Source organism: Erpetoichthys calabaricus, chromosome 16 (assembly GCF_900747795.2).
Source record: "Erpetoichthys calabaricus chromosome 16, fErpCal1.3, whole genome shotgun sequence".
Classification (NCBI taxonomy): domain Eukaryota; kingdom Metazoa; phylum Chordata; class Cladistia; order Polypteriformes; family Polypteridae; genus Erpetoichthys; species Erpetoichthys calabaricus.
The window spans coordinates 12,794,241-12,818,443 of record NC_041409.2 but is presented as its reverse complement, the minus strand read 5'-3'; the positions used below and the strand labels follow the sequence as shown (position 1 = coordinate 12,818,443).

General features: G+C 36.4%; 1 protein-coding gene across 1 annotated transcript in view; it reads right to left on the bottom strand.

Moving 5' to 3' along the window:
• ralgapa1 (Ral GTPase activating protein catalytic subunit alpha 1) overlaps window positions 1-24,203 on the bottom strand; it is a 243,709-nt gene that overhangs the window by 51,283 nt on the left and 168,223 nt on the right. Inside the window, 2 exon segments of the mRNA XM_028821562.2 lie at window positions 4,693-4,820; window positions 16,084-16,242. Of these exon segments, the coding sequence (XP_028677395.2) occupies window positions 4,693-4,820; window positions 16,084-16,242 (287 nt within the window).

The following is a 24,203-nucleotide window of genomic DNA, read 5'->3' as shown; positions in this document are numbered from 1 at the left end:
TTTATTTGCACTCTTATAATTAGTGAAAGTTCTAAAAACATAATATATATTCCCTCCATATTGTGCTGTCTATCTTATGTTTGCTCTTTTGACTGCTGGCTACCAATTTTCTGTATGTTGTGCAAATATTTATTTCACCATAACACAAAAAGACAGTATGTAAGTTGTGTAAAACAATTTTGTCACCAAAATTTTAATATAAAACCAAAGAAGTCATGCATATTCTGGTATATACAAACCGCCTATACAGAGTTCTATGGGACAAGCCAAATGTGTGAAAGCTATCAGAACCTATCAGACACTTCTAAACAACATGGCTGGCAATGAGAAATGTAGACAAAGTGAAAAGGCTCTTGAATATCAAGTCTTCCTCAGACAATAATTAATTTTTGTTTTAGTTTGAAGTCTTGACTCCGAAATTACTAAGCTACATATTTACAATTACGCAGCCAATTTCATATGAAGTTCAAAACTAGAAAAGGACAAGGGGTGGGGTTTGATTTGTTTTTCAATCCTATTTTTTGTAAAAATTGATCTATTTGTACGGAATGATTACAATAAAATTAATAATAAAAAAAAAAAACTAGAAAAGGACCTTTAATGTGAGTATTACAGCAAATATTTTTATTTATAAAAATATTATAACAGTCTGAGAAAAATAGGTATTGATAATAATTGCAAATTAGATTCACTATTATCTTTTACCAGTATTTGGCTTACTTTATGAGGTGTTAGTTTTAAACTAGCTACAGGACTCGCCAATTTCAAACCACATAAAATATGTGAGGAGTTAGTGGTATGGCATGGCTTTATCTTTATTGTACTTCAGATACCCATATTTTTAGTTGCAAGGGAGCAGAGAGGCAGACAGAAAATGATTCAATCTACTGGTACTACATCAAAGGTAATACAAATAGACCCAAGAAGACTGACTTCTGTTTTGTCTTCTCTGATAACTTTATACTTGTCAGGTTTTGTATGCTCTTTCTATACTTTTGGTGTTGTTTTTATTTTTTTCCACATTTTTTCACTGTTTAGTTCTGTAATGAATAATTCGGTTCTCCTTTTCATCTCTGCATTACGATATTGTCGTTTTCTTTTGGACTGTCATCCTAGATTCTAGGAATGTCTTGACCTAGTGAACTCTGTACACATCAACTGGAGATGTAATTGATACCATGTTATTTACAGACAGGAATTAAATCGGAAACTAAGAAGGCATCAGAGTTAATCAGTGAAATTACCAGAATAGATCACGAGCACGCCAGGTTCCCTAATGAGGCACTTTACAGGAAAAAGACAGACTTTGTAATCAGAACTCAACCTCCTGACAACAAAAGTAACGCAACAACTCATTTTTAAATCATGACATTAGTACTATGAACACGAAGAAAAGGCTTTTAAGATTTAGCTCAACAAATCCACAAGCAGGATGTTCACAATGCAATACCATTAATTACCAACACAGACAGAGACAGAATCACTGACCATAGGAATATAATGCACACATTTAGAGACCACTGTAAGTCTTTATATTACACTCAGTTTAAAGAAGACACAATCTAATGTGTTTTTTGATTACCACAGCTAGATACTCTCAGTGCAGAGGAACTGGACATACCTCCTTCACTCTCAGAATTACTAGACGCAATACATTTTCAATTTTCAATTAAGTTAGCTCCCCTTTTATTAACAACATTTATAGAAGCCAGAGGCAACATTTTACATCAAACTTTTCGCCAATCATTAATTACCGTCTTTCCTAAGAAAAATAAGGACTTATTACAATGTACATCATACAGACCAATTTCACTTCTGAATAATGCTGCTAAGATAATTTCCAAAGTTCTAGCTAGAAGGATTGATAAAGTGCTTCCTTCAGTTATATCACAGGACCAAGGCAGACATTTAACTTCCAATATTTGATGCCTGCTTAAAGTAATATTTTCATCCATAAAGTCTTATCTCAGGATGCACAAAAAGCTTTCGATATGGTTGAATGGGACTACCTATTCACTACATTGCACAAATTTGTGTTTGGCTCGAGCATATGTACAAGGATCAAACTACTGTATACTAGTCCAGAAGCTTCAGTTTGTATCAACATTATTTCAGACTACTTCAAACTAGAATGTAGTACTAGACAAGGATTCACCCTCTGCCACTACTGCTATTTGCAACTGCCATTAGGTCATTGGCCATTTACTTTCGAAATGCTTCTGAGAAAAAGGGGATTATTAGAGAAGGACTTTAACAGAAAATACCATTATATTAAGATGATATGGTACTATATATATCTGATCCACAAAATACTGTGCATGCAGTCCTAATAGCACTAGCAGAATTTCAAAAGATATCTGGACTCCCAGTGAACTCTCTAGCATTAGATTGGACACATTCCCTTTAATCATCACTGATCAGTTTAAATACCTAAACATCACAAGTAAATATAAAGCTCTTTTCCAACACAATTTTGCTGTCTGCATCATAAAACTTAAAACAAGATGTGCACAGATGGTCTACTCTCCACCTAACTTTAGCAGGGAGAATTAACACCGTCAAGATGAACATCCTTCCTAAGCTTCTTTGCCTATTTCAAAGTATCCCCATATACATTAACAAATCATTTTTTAAGAAATTAGATTCAATCATAGCTTCACTTATTTAGAATTCAAAACCTCCACGCATCCAAAAGGCGACCCTACAATGACCTAAAGCAGAATGTATCATGGCTCTACTTAACTTTCAATTTTATTATTGGTTATATAAATATACAAGCTATAAAAAACTGAACATTGACACAAATAGATAAACACACACAGGCTTGGCAATAGTAATAAAATCCTGCAGTACTTCTTTATATTCCTAGCTTTGTGCCCTAGTAAATGCAAGTTATTGTCTATACACTAACAACCTAATTGTCTTTCATTCACTCAGAATATGGGACCAACGTAGGAACCACTTCAAGACAGAGAATCTTTTATCTGTGGCAACATTCCACGATAACCACCTCTTACAGTTTTAAATTTTTGGAAAATGTACTGGATTAAATCATTTAGAGATTTATACATAGATAACGTCTTTGCATCCCACAAACAATTACACTCCAAATTTAGCTTCCCATCAACACAATGTTTCCATTATCTCCAAATCAGAAACTTTGACCAATTTCCCTCACCTCCAACCTATTTCTATTCCAGAAGAAATATTGATCACTCTTGAGGACTTAGACAGCATCTATATAATATATAAACACATTTTAAAGTCCCTCTCTTTCAAAGATCCCAGAGTACAGTGAGAAAAGGATCTCTTACTCAACATTTCAGAAAAGGAGTGGAAGGCAGCCATGTACAGAATTCATTCTAGCTCCGTATGCACAAAGCATACAATTATTCAATGTAAAATCTTTTATGAAGCATATCTATATGATTTAAAATTGTCCAAAAACAACAAGCAACATCCTGCGAACATTGCACTCGACCTCCAGCCTCATTGGGCCACATGTTTTGGGTGTGCACCAAATTAACATCATTCTGGACCAACATTTTTAAATGCCTATCAGACAGCTTTGGTGTCACAAACGATCCTAATCCATTAACAACTGTGTTTGGTGTACTGTACTCCCAGATTTGCTTAAAGTGGAGAAGGACAAACAAACTGTACTTGCCTTTATCACACTACTAGCACACTGACTTATCTTGCTCAACTAGAAGATTCCTAGCTTACCTCTTTTAAGCCAGTGGGTAACTGATGTTATATACTACTTGAAATTGGAAAAAAAATCAAATGCTCACTTAGTGGATGTGTTGAAATCTTTTTTTAAAACCTGGCAGGATCTAACCAATAACATTTTAGAATAAGATTTTTATATTGCGGAATAGGATTCGCCTCCCTCTTTTCTACTCTTAAAAGTTTTACTCTGGCTGTTGGCCTTCCTCTCTTTCCCTTGGGTGAGAGTTGAACTGAATTTAATTTTTTTTTGTATGGAATGTTACTTGCTTTTAATAAATTAATTAAAAAAATAAAAGATTTTTAACTAAAGATTAAAGCCTACTTAAAATATCAGAATTGACTGACTTTTTTTTTTTTTTTACTGGCTACAAGTTTTAGTATACTGTTGTTGAAGTGTACTTTTGAATTTTGAGAAATGTAGACTATTAAACAAAAAAAAAACCCACAACAATTCCCTATATTGACGGAGTGTTATATTGGTGCAGAAGAAACTGTTCTTGCAATAACTCTTTACTTAATTTTTAAAATACTATAAAAAAAATAACGTTCAACTTTTTGGCTAAATGTTTTATACGATGCTGATCGACATTATTAACAGAAATCCTGATGTTAAGAGAAATATAGTACAGCAGACATATAGATCAAGTTTCAACCAGATTTTGTTTACTTGTATAAAGACACAAATATTTTAATCAATAATATGCAAAACTCCATATTCTTTCTTCATCCAAAAACATAAGCAACTATATAAAGAAAATGATTCTTGCCTACACAAATTAACAATAGAGCAGTAAACACTCTATAAGCACCTCATGATGATCCATCAATTAATTATGAACCTTCCCAAGAAACTGAAAGGCAGCAAAAGAGAACTTACCTTGTTTACATTATAATACCACATTTTTGTTCTTCTGGCTGAAAAAAAACCAACTAAAAGCAACACTTAATACAGAAGGATACAAATTCTGGTATAATGGAATCAGTGACTTTAGAGCTCTGCTAGCATTGATTGCAGTTGCACGCACCATTGTTGGAAGTATTTTTTCATCTATAATGGCTCCATCAAAGAGAGGACCAAAAAATGGAACCTTGTGGAAGAAAAAAATTAAGAAAGCATTGTGTGTTAACGATATTAACAGGGCACTAGCTGTTAAAATGTTCAAATCTTATGAACATATCAAGACTGAGATACTTAAATTAGCATACATTTTTTATTTAAATAAAGTGCTTTTAATGCAGTATATTTAAGAATAAAGTATGATGCAGCCAAACTATGAAAAAAGCTGTAAATACTCAATTTTCAATTTTAATTTATTAAACTGTATATTTTGAAATAATTTTCTTCTGTTTAACAGACGTCCATCTCTTGTTCCAAAAAGATTATGTTTACAAAATAAGAACTCCGTGCTTTTAAAAACAGTCTGCAGGATATACTTTATTAAATGCTACCTAAAGTGGCATTTACATTTACCAGGCATGTTCTGTCCCAAGCTTTATCCACTTATCTGTGTACATTTCCGCAATCTGTGTTTCAGAAAGGCAAAACTGCTTTATCAAATTTTGACATTTCAATACTGGAATTATAAGAATGATGTTACTCAAAAATGTAAAAAAAAAAAACAAAAAACAAACAGTGACCTAGAAAAATATGCAAATTTGTCTGGATGTCAAAAGAGGAAGCGCATTATAATCTGAAAAGAGGACATATTTAAAAAAAAAAATATCAAGTTACTGACATGGATCATGAGGGGCACCAGTTTATAATGGATTTACCATTCCTAACAATCAATTTTGATACATATGATTATGTAGAAATAAGCAACTTTTTATGTGAAAGTTCTAGGTGGAAATAAATATCACTTTATGATTAATACTTCAGATTTATCACCAAACTAGTCAATCAGGCAGTCATTAGCCAACCCACTATATCCTAACACAGGGTCACAGGGGTCTGCTGGAGCCAATCCCAGCTAACACAGGGCGCAATGCAGGAACAAACCCCGGGCAGGGCGCCAGCCCACCGCAGGGCGCACACACACACACACACACACACACACACGGGAGAATTTAGGATCGCCAATGCACCTAACCTGCATGTCTTTGGACTGTGGGAGGAAACTCCACGCAGGGAGGACCCAGGAAGTGAACCCAGGTCTCCTTATTGCGAGGCAGCAGCGCTACCATTGTGCCACTGTGCCGCCCCCAAACATAACTATTTAATTTATATTTAAATGCTTCAAAGTCATCTGTTTAATTTAGACAGCAACATTTATATTTGAGTTGAGCCATAATAAAAACAACCACTGTTGCCTCTGTACTGAAAGGTGATTTTTCACTGGCATTTCCTCCAAATGTCCTGCGGTGGGTTGGCACCCTGCCTGGGATTGGTTCCTGCCTTGTGCCCTGTGTTGGCTGGGATTGGCTCCAGCAGACCCCCCCGTGACCCTGTGTTCGGATTCAGCGGGTTGGAAAATGGATGGATGGATTTCCTCCAAATTTTATTATAAAAGAAACCATGATGGGAGGACATGAGTATATTTATAGCAACTCTGACCCATCCATACTGAGCATTTTCTAGAATCTGGAAATAATGCCACCCTTGAAGAAGTATAGGAATGTAGCCAAACCAACTAAATGATGACTCGTACTCATGATAAATATCACCGAGCCGTTATTAGAATGCGCTTTGATGTGACATATTACACCTCAAAAGTGATAATGATGTACAGACTGTATTTTAGTTCCCCCTTTAGGGGGGCAATGCCACATACTTACTCTGAAGAATTTTTTTTTTGATTTTCATTAGTTTATACTGACTATCTGTTGTCACTTTTTAAGAAATTGGACTAGAGGTCAGGAATATCTCAGTCAAGCTTCTTTTTATGTCATGCTCACTGCGCAGGAAGCCATTAAGTAACCAGTGAGGTGCTAGACCTAGTTTTCAAATGGTGTGGTTGTACATACATAAAACAAAACATGTATTTTCCAACATAAAAATCCCATTTCCATCAGTATCTGGTTCTTTAAATGTAATTAGAACACTTAACTGCACTCATATTGCAATAAGGACATATACCAAGAATGAATCTGCATTTGTTACTCATAAACAGTTATTTTGCATTAACACACAAGTCATCTGTGATACCAAGATGAGACTGACAAATGCCATGGGTTGGTGGCCTGGGTCAACCCGTGATTCATTTATTTTAAGGCAAAGTAGCATTGGCAGATGTAATATTACTGTACGTGGTGCCTAATGTCTGGTTAAAGTAACTGGCTGAATCCTCATTTTTTTATGTGGCCTCTTCTATTCAGTATAGCAGCAATGATGTCATTACATGTGCCATTTAATAGCGGCTATTTGCTCATGCCTTTCTGATTTCCACGACCTCCAAAATGCACAAGAGAGATGCTACAATATGCTACACAAAATCTTGAGTGTTCAGTTTAGTAGTCCAGCCAGATACCCTTGAACACAGGTGGCAGGGTCTCCATATGTTACGAGGGAGTCTGATCTATCTGCTAATTAAGTTCTGCAGCATCGTGAGTGCATATGTTTGCGGTTAACTGGCATGCTTCACTTTTGGTTGTTTCAGGTCAGCAACCAGGCAGGAAATGATGCGCATTCATGTATACACATTTACAAGACGATTGTGATTTATAAACGTAAACTGCATGGAAACGTGCGTACACCCGGTTTTATAAATCAGAAAATTTTTGGTGTAAATATTTTCCCGTTTTTTGATATATGTACTATATATTTTCATGTTCGACTCGACGAACGTTTTATAAATGAGATCCCAGGTGAAGATTCAAGCCCAACACTCTCAGGTGTCCTCACAGGTGGCGCAGTGGTAGTGCTGCTGCTTTGCAGTAAGGAGACTGTGGAAGATTGTGGGTTCGCTTCCCAGTTCCTCCCTGTGTGGATAGCGCTTTGAGTACTGAGAAAAGCGCTATATAAATGTAATGAATTATTATTATTATTAACACTCTGAGGCTGTGTATGTTATGTTAGATTACTTGGCAACTCTAAACAGGCTTGGGATCAGTGCGTTTTGGTGTGTGTATATAGGAGTTTTGCATGCAGTGGACTGGCACCCCACCTGGAGCTTGGTTTCTAGCTTTTTTCCAGTGCTGTCCATTGAATGTGACCTGGGCAAACAAGTTTCAAAAAGGAAGGACTAAGACAGAGACAGAGGTAGTGAAATGCACACAAGAACCAGGCAAGAGAAAAAACTATGATTTAAGTTAGAAATCGTTTTGTTAAAGAAAAAAAGGGAAAGGTATATATTGTCTATAATTTCCATAGATATCTTGGCCTTCAGACAACTAAAGATCAATAATTTTTATTATACATTTGGTAAGAATATCTTTTTTTTTTTTAAACTGGGCTAAACAACTGGCCTTTAATTTTACACTAAAACCAATGACAAAAACTGAAATACTAATAGTATTTATAGTAGCAGCATCACACGTGCAGTGCAACATGAAAGTAAAACTTTCATGTAAAACAAAGAATAACCTTAACAACATCACTGCTGATGTGTCCAAATTTGTGCATTACTGGGTATATTCTGAAATGGAAATGGTCTGGGAACACTAGTGATTATAAGGAACAGGCTGCATGACAACCAGAGTGGTAATACCTGGAAAGACTGAGGATAGCTGGAATGATGGCAATCAGGGTGGGGAGGGTTGGCAGCCCAAACTGTAACTTTTGAAAAGAGGCACCATAAGAAAGCTATGAAACCTCCAAAAGGGAAAGGATGGGCACCCCAGTTAGATGATTCCAACTGATGACAGCACAGGATAATGTTATAATGTCTGCAAACTGAATATGTTGCAGGATCTGCAAGAACAACAGGGGTCTGAATATCTTCCGGGCAAGAATGAGATGTTTGACAAAGGTTTCTATGACACGGCACACAGAAACTAGTTCTGGTGAGAACCAAAAGGATCCAGGCTAGGATCAACCAGCCATACCCACAGCCTCTGTAAGTTATCAGCTCCCAGTGTCAGCTCTTCCCGTAACATAAGAAAGATCAAGTGATGCCAAGCCAGCAAGAAGACAGAATGAATGTGGTTTGATGAAGATGTGGATAAAATAATAATAATAATAATAATTCCATTTATACAGTGCCTTTCTCACTACTCAAAGCACTCTCCATGCAGGGAGGACCTGGGATGTGAACCCATGATCTCCTTGGAACAGTTCAACTTGGAGGATGCTAAGCCAACACAACCAACATACTGTATACTCCAAACCACTGAGTAACTGGGACCCAACAGGTCAAAAAGGAATTTAATTCTTTAAAGAAACATTTGAAGGAGACTGAGGACTTTGGGTATGGGCGAGGTTCAGGCAATCTGTGCATAGAAAGATCTGCTTAGGCAGGCCTTTAATCTTCAGGAAGAAATTCCAGATACTGTGTAGTACAGAGGGTTATAGAAGATGGCAGAGAGAGAGAGAGAGAGAGAGAGAGAGAGAGGTAATAGAAGAGGGCAGCATTCTTGGATAACTACTTCAAGATGACTAAGCAGTTGCTGGGGCAAAAGCAAGCCAGTTGCTTGACTGGCTCAGATGAGACCATCAAAGACCATCTAAAGGACACTTAAAGTGACCGCATGAAAGACCAGCACCTGGGTACATGGGAAGCACTTACAGCGCCAGATTAAACAGTGGATAAGTTGGTCAAAATTGTTTATAAGAGGTGTAGTTGAAACGCTGGTGTGTCCTCTGTGTTTTAAGATAGGGATCCTGAAATATATATTGAGAGGTTGCTCTAAGGCTTTGGATAAAGAGCAATATCATTGCAACACAACCAAGCTCTCAAGTCCATTACAGAGACCATTAGCAAAGAGTTAAGGAACAGTCGGAAGATCAGTCCTCCAGTAACGCTGACTGCCTTTCTCAAGGAGGGCAGGCAACTGAAACAGAAGAGCAAACACTACCAGTTTAGCCTGCCTTCCTCAGCATGGGACTGGGTGTTGCAAGCTAACCTGTAAAGGAAGCTGAAATTTCTAGGTCATATCACAGAGACTTCAATGAAGTCAGACATCATCCTGATCTCAGAAACAATAAAACAGGTCATCATAATGGAACGAACTCTTCTGTGGGAAGACAAGATGGAAGGGTACATATACTGTATGTGGAGGTACTGGATGAATGTTACAGGCGGGGATGGATGTCAAAAGTGCAGGTGGGCTGCATGTCATTTGGATACAGGTGAAGGCATAATCAGCCTTAAGAGGGTGATATGGGTAAAGGCATCTGATGTTTGAAAGAACTGAAATACCCAATGACTTTGGGTAGCATTACTGATTATATATCTAAGTTTGTGCATGACTGGATGTATTCTCAAATAATATAGTTTTTATTCATATATATATATATATATATATATATATATATTATAATAAAAAAACAAACTTATTTTCATATTTTTGCTCTTTAAGCACAAAGAAGTAAAATTATAAGAGTTAATAAACAAAAGTACTAAATGAGAACTCTGTCAGCATGAGGAAGGAAAAAGAAAATGAATAAAAACACATCTAGGTCAAAGATCAATATAAAACAATCAGAAGCTTATAATGTACTTAATAAACTCTTCAAATAAACTCCAAAACTACGAAATATGCCTTACTCTCATGGTCTGACACTGTAATTGAATACAACTAGTTTAAAGTAAAACGTAATCACAATAAGATCTATGGTTTTACCTGTAGAACTTACAAAGGCAGGATGACCATTCAACTCAGAAAGCACAAATAAAATTGAGTGCTTACAAATATACTGTATTTGATGTCAGCATTTGTAAAAATTAATCATATACACTAAAAATGCTAGAATGACGGCTCCTAGCACAGGGTTGAGGGATGTTAGCTGAGGCTTTGTGAAGAAAGAAGGAATACAAACGAGCAACTGTATACAGAGATTGAGATGTTAAAATCCAAAAAGAAAACCTTAGATTTCTATTAACTCTAATTTGGATAAAAACAAAATGACAATGACTGAATAATAAATACATATTTGACTTACCTGCATCAACAATATCTAATAGCTATTTAATGCATAAATAAACCTGCTTATAAAAACATTTCAGTTAGGATTGTCAGATCTTAAAAAGACCAGAAAATAATTTCATTCTTTTAGTGGAAGTAATGAGGCAGAAAAGGACCACTACTAGTGAAAAGGCCTTTCCAGCGTTATGAAAATAGTGAGAAAAGCAAACTGGAGTTTGGACTAAACTATAACTTAAAATAACACAATGTACAGAAAGGTTTAATCTACTTAAACAAGATTAAACTCTCGAGATAACCTTTATATGTACCATGAGTATGCACTGACTGCTGGTAAGTAAAGGGTTTTGAAAGAACCTACATTTCTGTTTAACATAGTGAAATGCAGTCTCCCACTGTAATTAATTTCTTTGGCTCATTTGGCAGATCACAGAGAAACATTCTTCTTCAAATGGATCACTAACTGTTAAACAGCAGAGTATCTTGAGGGTGCACAGGCAGGCACAAAAAAGCTTTAAAATAGACTTGGTGCTGAAATCTGTCATGTTCAGTGGACATTAAGTCATTAACAGTAGCTTCTGAATGTGATACTGGTATTGTCAAGTCTAAGAGCTGTGTTTTAGTACTTTGCCATAACAGACCAAGGGTCTCATTTACTGAACTTTGCATGTTAACAAACAGGAAATATGGGTACTCCCAAAAAATGACTTATAAAACCATGGCATATGCACATTTCATTGCAATTTACCTTTATAAATCACAATCGTCTTGTAAATATGCTTACACGAACACACCTAAAACTCTTCCCGGTTGAGTTGTAGCATGCTAATCAACCTCGGACATATGCAATCACAATGCTGAAGAACTTCATTGGCTATTAAAGTAGCCTCCCTCCTGACGCATCATGACCCGACCACCTGCATTCAACAGCATCTGGCTGTACCCTGCAACTGAATGCGCAAGGCACCATAGCGCCTCTTCTCTGGGTTCTGAGAAAACAGTCAGGCAACATTGTCCAAGCAGGTAGCTACTATTAGCTAGCACATATAATGACAAGACTGCGGTTACAATGAAAAGTACAGGCCATATGAAAAAATGAGGGTTCAACTGGTTACCTTACCAATAAGTCAGCTACAACAGATAAGTACCGTCACGTCTGTCAAAGCTACTTTGCTTCAAAATAAATGGATCACAAGTTGAATCAGGCCACCGAGCTATAACGTTTGTCAGTCTCATCTTGGTATCACAGGTGGCTTGTACATTAATAGAAAATAACTGCTTACGATAACAGCCCAGTGGTAACATTTACTTTGTGCAGGAGTCCACATTTAACTGGTTTGGATGCATTTCCCTACGTGATCAAGGGTGTCATAATTTTTCAGTTTCTCAAATTTTGCGTACATATCCTAAATCAACTTACATTGGGTTACTCCTGTTTTAGCAACATATAACTGGTACCTGTGCTGTTTGTGTATTTATAAATACTTCATACTTGCTCAACTTGTACTATTTGATATCTATATTATTTTGTATAGTTTTTTTTTTTAATTATTTGAGTTAACTATTGAAGTTTGTTATTGTTCTGATCAATAAATTGTTTTATTTGTAAAGTGGTTTGCACAGTGTCAGGTTAATGATGGGTTTGAAATTATGTTGTCTTGAGTTGGGTTACTGTATCTCATGTTTTGCACCTAACCAAAGTCAAATCTGGTATGTTTCACATGCTAGCAATAAAGTGATTCTGATTCACATGGGTCAGAGTTACTGTAAATATACATGTTATAAATCCCCAAGTTTGCGTTGAAAGCTGTGTACACACATTACATGCCTCTTTTGTGCATATGTAAATGTTATAAATCTAACAGCAGGTGTGGCATGAAATACTAGCTTAGCTTCCCAAACATTTGTTATGCTTGCCACTACCTCTATACAGTCAAATGTTCAAATCGGAACCTTACATTTAACCTTTAAGACCCTTCTTGTATTTACCATTGCATAACTTTTAACACTTTGATTGAAGTTTCCAGTTAATATGGAAATGCCCAGAAGAAATAACCTTAGTCAGCTGCCCAAGAGTGGGATGACCCCCCGCCCCATTTAATGACACTGTTGGAAGGTGTGAACAATAAAATAACACCAAGAATTATCAAGCTTTATTGGCATTAATAATTATTTTACACAACAAATGAAAATAGGAAGCACCTACTGGGGCTGTAATTTAAAGTAGCCTCTCTATGCTAATTTAAATTCCTACTGGTACAGTAAGTGAAAAGACAGAGACAGCATTATGTACAGTATACTTAATAAATAGGAATGCTTTTACCTTTTGAGAAAGGACAACTACTTTGCTTTTTAGAAAGTACATTGTGACAGAGTTATGATTATCCTATACAAATGAATTAAGTACTGAAATGAAGCATTTGTGTTAATAAACTAACAAGATACTACTTCACAGTGAATGCAATGGCTTAACAAAATCAACTCTACACCCCCATATTTTTGAGAGAAGCCCTTTAGATGTTTTATAACTCCCTTCTTTCCTATTCTACTTTAATGCTTGAAAGTACACTCTACCAGGATAGTGGATTTCATTTGAAAAGTCATACTAATCAAGAAAATTTGTTTCATATGGCTATACATAAAACAATAGATTCCCTCCATGCAGGGTGCTACAATAGTGATCTATCAAATATCAAGATGGACATCCTATGCTATGCAATGTTAAAAAAATCCCCAAACAGCACACTTTTTAATAAAGTATAAATGTATCTGCCTCCTTGGTATGGGCAAAATATTATTAAGCTCAATAAAACAATGTATTCAAAGTAAGGTATTTCTCTATAAGAGGGCTAAAAATATACAACAAATTTCATGGAGTACTTTGAGGAAAGGTACCAGAAACGCTAACATTTACTGCTTATTAGTTTCACTTAAGTTCCTCTTCACTTATAATAAAAAATACATCTTTGTTTAAAAATGCATTCGGCACAAATTTTCTAAACTTTAACAAGCATCAAGCCATTAAGGGTTCAATGTAAATAAAAATGTGAAAGCTAAAAGCTACAGACAAATTACCAATAAGCAAACTTTTCAATTTATTGTTCAGACTACAATTTATATATACTTTACAAATTCCTGTGTTATCAATTTAATAAATTTTATACAGCACTTCAAAGTAAACAAGATTATATTTTTAGTACTATACTGAAAAGTAATCTGTAAACTAAAATCAACACAATACTAACATATATTATATATAAAGGAAGGAGCACATCAAAAATGTGCAAGATAAACTGATAAAGTAAAGGTAGAGCCGTCAAAACTAACAAACCAGATTTTATATACCATGTAGTATTAGTAGGATTGTATTTGTAAATAGCAGATACCACTCCAACTTTCAAATAAAATGAAGGCAAAATTAGACAGGAAGGTCTTCAGTCATGATTATGATGTCTTCAGGCACAAGCTAGAATACCTTAGTAGCATAATCCATCTTAGATGCTATAAACAGCAACAGAGGATATCTGGAGTGCTCAAAAACTGCTTAATATGTACTATTCAATTAGCCTTTACTTGTGTACATCTGAGCTTTAATTATAACACATTTGCAAAAGCTCTTGTGTTTACGGTGTATTTTGGAATGCTCTCTTGCCACTTTGTAAAGCACACTACATTGGTGTATTCTATTGATGGCAATATGCAAAATAAACATTGACTGGTTATTTGATGAAGTGGCAGGGAAACACAGAGACTGTAATAGAGGGTTACAATGTGTATGCAACTGGTGTCAGTTAACCCAGCAAGCTAATATTATCAGCATGGTACACAAAGTGCAAATTTTATAACACAGAAGCCCCAAAATTTAAATATAATCTGGACAGCTTCAGGTTGATGCATTCCAGTTTGAGGACTTGATTTTACTTTAAGCTATTATTAAACAATAATAAGTCTTAAAAAAAGTACATGGACAACTAAAACTACCTCAGGTTTTTTTTGGGAGGAAAGAAAATTTAGAAGGCTGGCTAAGCATTTGCATTAACAATCAATATTTCATGTCTCTAAACCAGCGATGTTCATCCTTTTTCATCTCACGGCACATATAAACTAATTACTAAAATTCTGCGGCACACCAAAAGAATATGTTTTTTGCCAATCTGACAAAAATAGGTATAATGTTGAATGATTTACAAAAACAATAATAATAATAATAATTATCTACCCTTTTTGCTCCAAAGTGGGTTTTTAAAAATCTTTTTGAAACTTTTTATTTATACCTTGCAATAAAAAAAATAATACTCAAAATTATGAGGTGCTTTTACTTGTATTTTGAGCAGGTGGCAGTATTAGCTCTGCTGCTTTGCAGGAAAGCAATCATGGGTTTGCGTCTCTTGGTTTTTGCAAAGCCCTTTGAGTAGTGAGAAAAGTGCTATATAAATGTAAAGAATTATTATTATTATAATCACGCATGTGTATGCGTGAACAAATTCAGCTGTGGCCTAGCTGGGGAACAAGGACACTAGATGTGCTCGACAATAAGACACGCTCATTGGAATAATTAGACATCATGGTATGCATGCAACATAATAATGTGTAAATTATTGAAGTAAATGTTCATATAAATTGATTATACAAAATTACTTTTAGTATGCAAACTTTTAACAAGTTGAAACATGTAAACTGGTTACAAATGCATTAAATTACACATTTATTGCATTATATTTCACATACAGTATATGAATATTATTAAAGTGATATATAAATTATATAAAATGGTGTAAAATTTGCATATTTCTTTAAATAAGTCTTTCAAATTAAAAAAAATTTGCGGCATACCTGACACCAGGTGAAAATCACTGCTCTAAACCATATAAACATGACATGGGGGCTCCTCAAGAACAAAAAAGAACTTCAAAAGGCAAGAAATTCACAACTTGCATAAAGCGGGAATTTCAGCATTGCTTTTCTGTTAATATTCAGTAATCTTTTCTGTGATTTGTGATACTTATCTCAATTGTTATTTGTACTGTTAGTGCAATTTGAAAAGTGTCTTAAAACTACAGTAAATAAACACATAAACATCTATATTCAGACCTATGAATTTACTGAAGCTAAACCTTTGCACAAGTAATTGGTAAAATTACATTCCATACAGAATGTGACTGAAAGCTACATTCAATAATGGGTATGACTGAAAGTACTAATGCAATATGACACATGCCTCAGCCAGCCTTGGCAAATGACTAAACACTAACAATGGCATTTGATTGAAGAGAAAACACCTCATATTGCAAATAAAAGTGAATCTCGGTAAAGTGATAAGCATAGACCTACCTCTGGCTTCTTCAGAATCTGAATACTGTACATATGATTCTTCATTGGATATATTACAATAAGAACATCCCCAAATTCTGTTGGAATTATTCCTCTTCTGTAATCTCGAGTATGTTCTGACCAGACAATGTGTACTTCATCATTTCCTAGGTGCCTAAGCTAGTTAGATAAAGAGATAAAAATTGTTCAGCCTTTTAGATTTTCTTTTTTCACAAACTGTACAAATATTTATCCCAAAAGTGAAAGTTAAATTTGGTGACCTTAGATAATAAACAAATAATGTTTACAACATTAACCTATACTTGAGCGATGAACCACATAACAAATAAAATTATTACTTTATAAATGGAGTTTTGAAACTTTAAAAGAATCTGAACAAAAGCTTCTTGGCATATTGCAATGAATAACTTCTCCTGTGAAAAATGATATGAGCAAATTTTATCTGCTATCTTTCTTTCTTTATGGCATTTCCCTTTGGGTCAAATTTCATTTAATCCTAACCAGCAGGACAAGTCAAATTGAATTTAGATACATTATTGCCATGTGCTGTGCACGTTTAAGAGACATCCTCCAGATCATTGTTCCAGCTTATGAAATACATTGTGTTAACCAAATGGTTTGAAGGCAGATTTTTTTCTATGATACAGTACCACAAAATTAATATAATGAAGGATGAAAAACAGAAACAAGAATTCCTTTTTCAAAAATCTAATCATATTGTTTTAATATAAGCAACAAATCGTAAATAATTTAGGTTTTATACTAAAAAATTTCTTTAATCTTCTTAAAGTGACACATCTTAATATATAAGATGCTTTCAAGTACTGTGATTACGTGGATGAGGCAAGGATTAAAACTGAATAAAACAACCATACATACTAAAAAACATTCTGTAAATGTAACTAATGCAACAAAGTTTACAACATTATATGGAAATAAAGTGAAAAAGGCCTCTTAGTAATACCTATATTTCAAAACCTAATCCACCTTAAATATAAAATACACTAATCTGACCATACACATTTTGTCCAATTTAAAAATAATCTCCATTTTATATCATTATTTTGATTATCAAGATTATGACGTATTAATCTATTGTAATAAGCAGAATCGAAAAGGCGTATTACTTACAACTAGCTCAAAATAAGCCAATTACAAAATGTACTATTTGGAATGCAGATTCCCATCAGTATACAGTGAATGAGTGAATCAAATTATTAACAATCTGAGAAGGACAATTTAACACCAGCTCTGGATGCTTGATATGACTTTTGATATGATAGTTTGTTTTACTATTTACTTTGTTGCTAGTATATTTTGGTTTCCATTATGCAGTGAAATGCATGAAGTCAAGCACAAAACAACAAATATAGGAAATGGCCTATCACATATAAGTAGATTAAAAGGGAAAATTAAGCCTGTATATATTGTTTAGCTGAAACAACAACGATGTATCATTAACTTACTACAGAAAATCTTTTATACATCTGCTGGAGTCGGCACAATGTGTTCTAAAAAAATGCAATGAGATTAAGCCATCCTCAAAATCCAGTGGGTGAATTGCTTGCACATTAAGTACAAAAATAGCTTTTAATGATGCTCAGAATCATGCCTTGTGGATAATAAACCACTATGAAAAAAACTTTCATAACACACTGTGTCAACTGATAGGGTAACATATATATATATATATATATATATATATATATATATATATATATATATATATATATATATATATATATAAATTCACGGCATTCGAAGTCTGTGTCACAATCTGATTGTATGGGTGGTTACCTACCAGGTAACGCTTGTGGTTGGCCAGCAATCTGCTAACATCTGCCACGGTGCCCTCAGTTTGTGAGGAGCAGATCATAGAATGGTTGAAATAGTTTACTGTCAAATAAATGCAAAGAGTACACGACACGTGTTTCGCCCTCATTCTGGGCTCGTCAGGTGTACACACTCCACTGCACTCCCTCTCGGGAATCGTACCTCGGACGTCAGCGCCAGAGGCGATGCCCCTAACGTTGCGACACGGCGTGTGGTTCGTTTATTTGACAGCATGTAGATCGGGGTAATTACATTCACACACACACATATATATATACACACACACACACAATACACACACACACATGTTTAAAATAAAAAGAAAGGTATACAAAATTACTATATGACAAAAATGTTTTAACATCTTTGAGATATCAACATGCATATTTATTCAAGTTTAAACAGTATCACGAGATGTGTTGAAAAACAAAATAGAGAAATTGCATAGTTTAATGATAGTTTTATTATCTAGTGCTAAAGCTCAAGGTATCAGGAAATTCAAATGATATCAGAATTCTACCTGTCTCTACTGAAATTTCATATATATAGTGATGGACAGTCCCTTTCCTGGCCAAGATGCCCCCATAATGGAAGGACCGGGGGAGCGGACATGCTCAGGGTTCTACCTCTCCCGTGGCGCAAGATGGCAGCCCCTCTGGGTTGCAGCGGTGCATCAGATTCCCACAGGGCTTCATGGGATATGGAGTTCAGCACTGCCCTGATGGGTTCCGTGGGTGCCACCAGGGGATGCTGCAAGAGCGATGGAGCCCTACTATGTTGGGGTTCCACCGTACCTGGGGGTACTTCTGGATCCTGCTGATGGGCCACCTGAAGTGCTCCCGGGTGCAGCATTAAAGGGACCACCACACTTCTTTCAGGGAGCCTGAGTTGAGAGGGAGAAGACGAAGCTTGCTGGAGGAGGAGTGGTGGTGAAAGGAGAGACAGAGAACAGACAGAAAAGAAAGAAGTGCTGTTTGCTGTTAATATTGTGCTTGTTGTACTGCACATTGGTGAGAAATGGATGGAAAGTGCTTACCATAGCTGATTAAAAGGTGCGTCTTGTGCTGGACTTGTGTCCATGTCGGGTTTGGGGAGCTGGTGTGCCCCCTTGGTGGTCACAATATATAGTAATAGTATAGTATGAGGTTATTCACATGAAATTCTCACCAGACATTAACTCAAGAAATCCATAAATATAACGAATTCACAACACTAAAGGCCATAAATAAAGGTATATGTATAATAAAGTGGAATGACACAAAGAAAAAGTATTGAACACACTAATTTAATACTTAGTTGGGAAGCCTTTGTTTGTAATGACAGCTTCAAGACACTTCCTGTATAAAGAAACCAATCGCCTGCAGTGCTCAGTTGTGACTTTGACCCATCTTCTGAAGTGACTGTTTTTAAATATTAAAAGATTCTGGCGGCTCCACTTGTGAACCCTGATCTTTACTTCCTTCCACAAATGTTCAACTGGATTTATGTCAGGTGATTGACTGGGCTATTATAAAAACATGATTTTCTTTCTCTGAAACCAATTGAGAGTTTCCTTTGCTATATGTTTTAGATTGTTGTCCTGCTGGAAGGTCCGTTTATGTCTCATTATCATCCTGGTGGATGGAAGCAGATTCATTTTAAGGCCAGGTTTATACTTCATGTGACACAATGCATGCTGCAGAGGACGCTCCTGCTACGCAAGCGTTTTACTGTTTATACTTGAGAGCGTACTTTACATAAATCTGGAGGAATCCACCAGGTGGCAGTGTGAGATATCATCACAGTGAGAACAGGTTTGGCTTCGCTGTGTTGTGAATTGCCTGGAACACACATTAAATTCCGATGACACCTTACCGCAATATCACTGAAAAGGATGTCTAATGATTAAATCCATCAATCCAGGGATTTGTCCATTCCAGCAAGCATTGCACATCGATCTCATAGGATCCACAAAGCGGCTTTCTGTCACATGTAGATAGTAACCAGAGACTCTGACGTCACATTCCACCATTATCACACTGTGCCCCCCGACTTTTTCCTGGTACTGCAACTCGCGTACGCGTTGTGTTAATTTCTGAGCAGCCATGATGCGGGCGCGTACGTGTTCTGAGCGTGAAGTATAAACGAGCCCTAAGAATCTCTCAGTAACATGGCCCCATTCATTGTTCTTTCAATTACATAAAGTCTGCCAGTACCATGAGATGAGAAACAGCCCCACATCATGATGCTTCCACCTCCAAACTTCACTGTTGGTATAGTGTTTTTCAGATGATATGTAGTGCCACTTCTCCTCCAAACATGGTGTGTAGTATGACAGCCAAAAAGATGACCAGACTACATTCTCCCAGTATTTCATAGGCTAGTCCAAATGTTGTGTAGAAAACTATAAATGAGTCTTGCGGGGTAAGTTTGCATAATGGCCATGCCGGTGAAATGCACTGCCTATTGTTTTCTCTGTAACAATTGTACCTGCTGCCATCAAGTCTTTTTAGAGCTCTTTTGGAGTGGTCCTTGGCTCTTAGGCTACTCTTCTGACCATCCTTCCGACTCCCTGGTCAGAAATCTTAGGAGGAGCTCCTGTGTGTGGCTGGTTGATGGTGCTATGATGTTCTTTCCACTTGCAGATTTTGGCACCAATGGAACATATTAGAAGTTTCAGAAGTTTTAAAATTTGTCTGTAACCAGTTCCATTGATATGGTTTGCAACAATCAGGATGCAAAGGTCTATGGGTCAGGGTTATCTCTGTGGATTCACCAATTTGTCTGTTGGATTATACATGTATTCTGTCTGTTTATGCTGTCTATTATGTCTATCTGTTGATGTATAATGTTCACTTGTCTCTATATTTATGTTCATGCATTGAGAATGGAGAAATGCAATTTCATTCAGCTGTGCACTCCTTGTTGTATGGTTGAACGATAAAGTAAATCCAATCCAATCCAATCATGAGATGTTTCTTGTGTGACACCTTGGTATCAAAATACCTTTTTATAGCCCATCTAGATAGGAGATGGAATTACTTTCCAAGTACTAATGGATTTCAGCTGGTTCCTTGTCTTGGTGTACTGCTTTTTCTTAACATTTTCAGTATTTTCCATTTTATTGCACATACCTTTAATAATTTTGAGCTTTTCTGGGTGGCTTATTTATTTTTTTTAATTTTCACTAAGAGAACACACACAAGTCTTTCACCTAGATTCTATTAGTATAGTACATATCAACCGTTATGCATTTGAAAGCTGCAAATGGCAAACAGGCTGATCACTAGTGTTGACAGTCAAAACTTGTGAAAGTGCTTTTGCAGCAAATATGCTGTGTTCATGATGAACTAGCTTGCCAAATATTTTTCTGCAAATTCTTCAGGCACCCGGCTTAAGTGAATGTTTTTTTCACCAGTGCCCTATGAGGCTTTATGAAGCTTTGTGAGGCCAGCGAGACATAAAGCTGTAGCAGCCATGTGCAGAACTTTCAAGCATGGTTTCTACATGGCTATTTCTGATGCCACAACCTGTTCAGTAATGTAGCCGAATCATGCATGCATTTACAAAATAAATAAATAAAATAATAAACTTGCAGTAATTTCATTTGAGGAGTACTGCCACTGGATAACATTAATCCCTATGAACTCCACTGGCTAGCTTTCCTAATGCTGCATTGTCAGTTTGAATGCAAAATTAGCCATGCACCAGCCATGATCTCAAAATAAGTCTTTAAGGAGCCCTCCACCTCCTCAAATTAAAATAAGATCCAGTAAAATAATAACAACAAAGGATTTATTAATATTTACAAGGCATTTCTTTTTTTTTAATGAAAGAAAAAAGTAAAGGCATTAGCACACAGTGTAGAAACAAAAAAAGACATTCCAGCTGAGCCCTGAGCTGTGACTTCAATCAATGGAACAAGCCAGTCCTATGCTGCCACATCTTGGCACTGTTAATGTGTGCCACAAGATTGAAACCGTGTGAGCACAATAATCTATATTTTATTTACTTATTGCTGGTTTGTTGTCATATGTTGAATTTAATTTGAAGCATTTGTTCAGTCTGCGTTTTTTATTGTTTAGGTCCGGGTAGTGAGAACATTCATGCCTTACCGGTCAAAACACATTACTGGCCACAATAACTGGTACAGCATAGTTGGCAGGTGCTTCCCTAGCCCTCAGAGACATTTAAAAGACCCCACTCCAGCAGTATAATTTGCTCAGAACTAGTTCAACTCCTACTTCCCCATTGATTTTAATGCATTTTGCAGAGTTCAGCAAAGTTTCTGAACATTTCTGTGATTTTTCATAGCAATGCAAACTTTGTTGGGTTTGCTCATCACTACTGATCACCTAGTGGAACTCAAACCACTAAACATACTAATTTTATATCAGTTCCAGTTACCTTTGTTATTGCCAGCATTCCTGATCTCTATGGTGTAATTTATAAGAGCAGAATTAAAAAGTGTTCTTTTTTAGATGGAAGTGGTAGGCTGGACATTCTCTATCTGAGGGCTTCCATTTTAACTTTAAGTGATCTCTTGTACAGTGGGGCAAAAAAGTATTTAGTCAGCCACCAATTGTGCAAGTTCTCCCACTTTAAAAGATGAGAGAGGCCTGTAATTTTCATCATAGGTATACCTCAACTATGAGAGACAAAATGAGAAAAAAAAAATCCAGAAAATCACATTGTCTGATTTTTGAAGAATTTATTTGCAAATTATGGTGGAAAAAAAAGTATTTGGTCAATAACAAAAGTTCATCTCAATACTTTGTTATATACCCTTTGTTGGCAATGACAGAGGTCAAATGTTTTCTGTAAGTCTTCACAAGGTTTTCACACACTATTGCTGGTATTTTGGCCCATTCCTCCATGCAGATCTCCTCTAGAGCAGTGATGTTTTGGGGCTGTCGCTGGGCAACATGACTTTCAACTCCCTCCAAAGATTTTCTATTGGGTTGAGATCTGGAGACTGGCTAGTCGACTCCAGGACCTTTAAATGCTTCTTACGAAGCCACTCCTTCGTTACCCGGGCAGTGTGTTTGGGATCATTGTCATGCTGAAAGACCCAGCCACGTTTCATCTTCAATGCCCTTGCTGATGGAAGGAGGTTTTCACTCAAAATCTGACGATACGTGGCCCCATTCATTCTTTCCTTTACATGGATCAGTCGTCCTGGTCCCTTTGCAGAAAAGCAGCCCCAAAGCATGATGTTTCCACCCCCATGCTTTACAGTAGGTATGGTGTTCTTTGGATGCAACTCAGCATTCTTTCTCCTCCAAACACGACGAGTAGAGCTTTTTTCATCTGACCATATGACATTCTCCCAATCCTCTTCTGGATCATCCAAATGCTCTCTAGCAAACTTCAGATGGGCCTGCACATGTACTGGCTTAAGCAGGGGGCCACGGCTGGCACTGCAGGATTCGAGTCCCTGGCGGCATAGTGTGTTACTGATGGTAGCCTTTGTTACTTTGGTCCCAGCTCTCTGCAGGTCATTCACTAGATCCTCCCGTGTGGTTCTGGGATTTCTGCTCACCGTTCTTGTGATTATTTTGACCCCACAGGGTGAGATCTTGCGTGGAGCCCAGGTCGAAGAAGATTATCAGTGGTCTTGTATGTCTTCCATTTTCTAATAATTGCTCCCACAGTTGATTTCTTCACACCAGGCTGCTTACCTATTGCAGATTCAGTCTTCCCAGCCTGGTGCAGGTCTACAATTTTGTTTCTGGTGTCCTTTGACAGCTCTTTGGTCTTGGCCATAGTGGAGTTTGGAGTGTGACTGTTTGAAGTTGTGGACAGGTGTCTTTTATATTGATAACGAGTTCAAACAGGTGCCATTAATACAGGTAACGAGTGGAGGACAGAGGAGCCTCTTACAAAAGAAGTTACAGGTCTGTGAGAGCCAGAAATCTTGCTTGTTTGTAGGTGACCAAATACTTATTTTCCACCATAATTTTCAAATAAATTCTTTAAAATCAGACAATGTGATTTTCTGGATTTTTTTTCTCATTTTGTCTCTCATAGTTGAGGTATACCTATGATGAAAATTACAGGCCTCTCTCATCTTTTTAAGTGGGAGAACTTGCACAATTGGTGGCTGACTAAATACTTTTTTGCCCCACTGTATATACATGGTTGAAGAGAGCTATCTGGCAAGCTATGTACTGACCTAGACTTGAGTACTCAAATATTCTGGGACTAGACTAGTTAGTTCTTAAGTGATCAAACACAGTTGTTGTGACTGGTGATTAATGTACAGCTAGCTGCACATTATGTTTAACAACATCCATGGTACATAATTT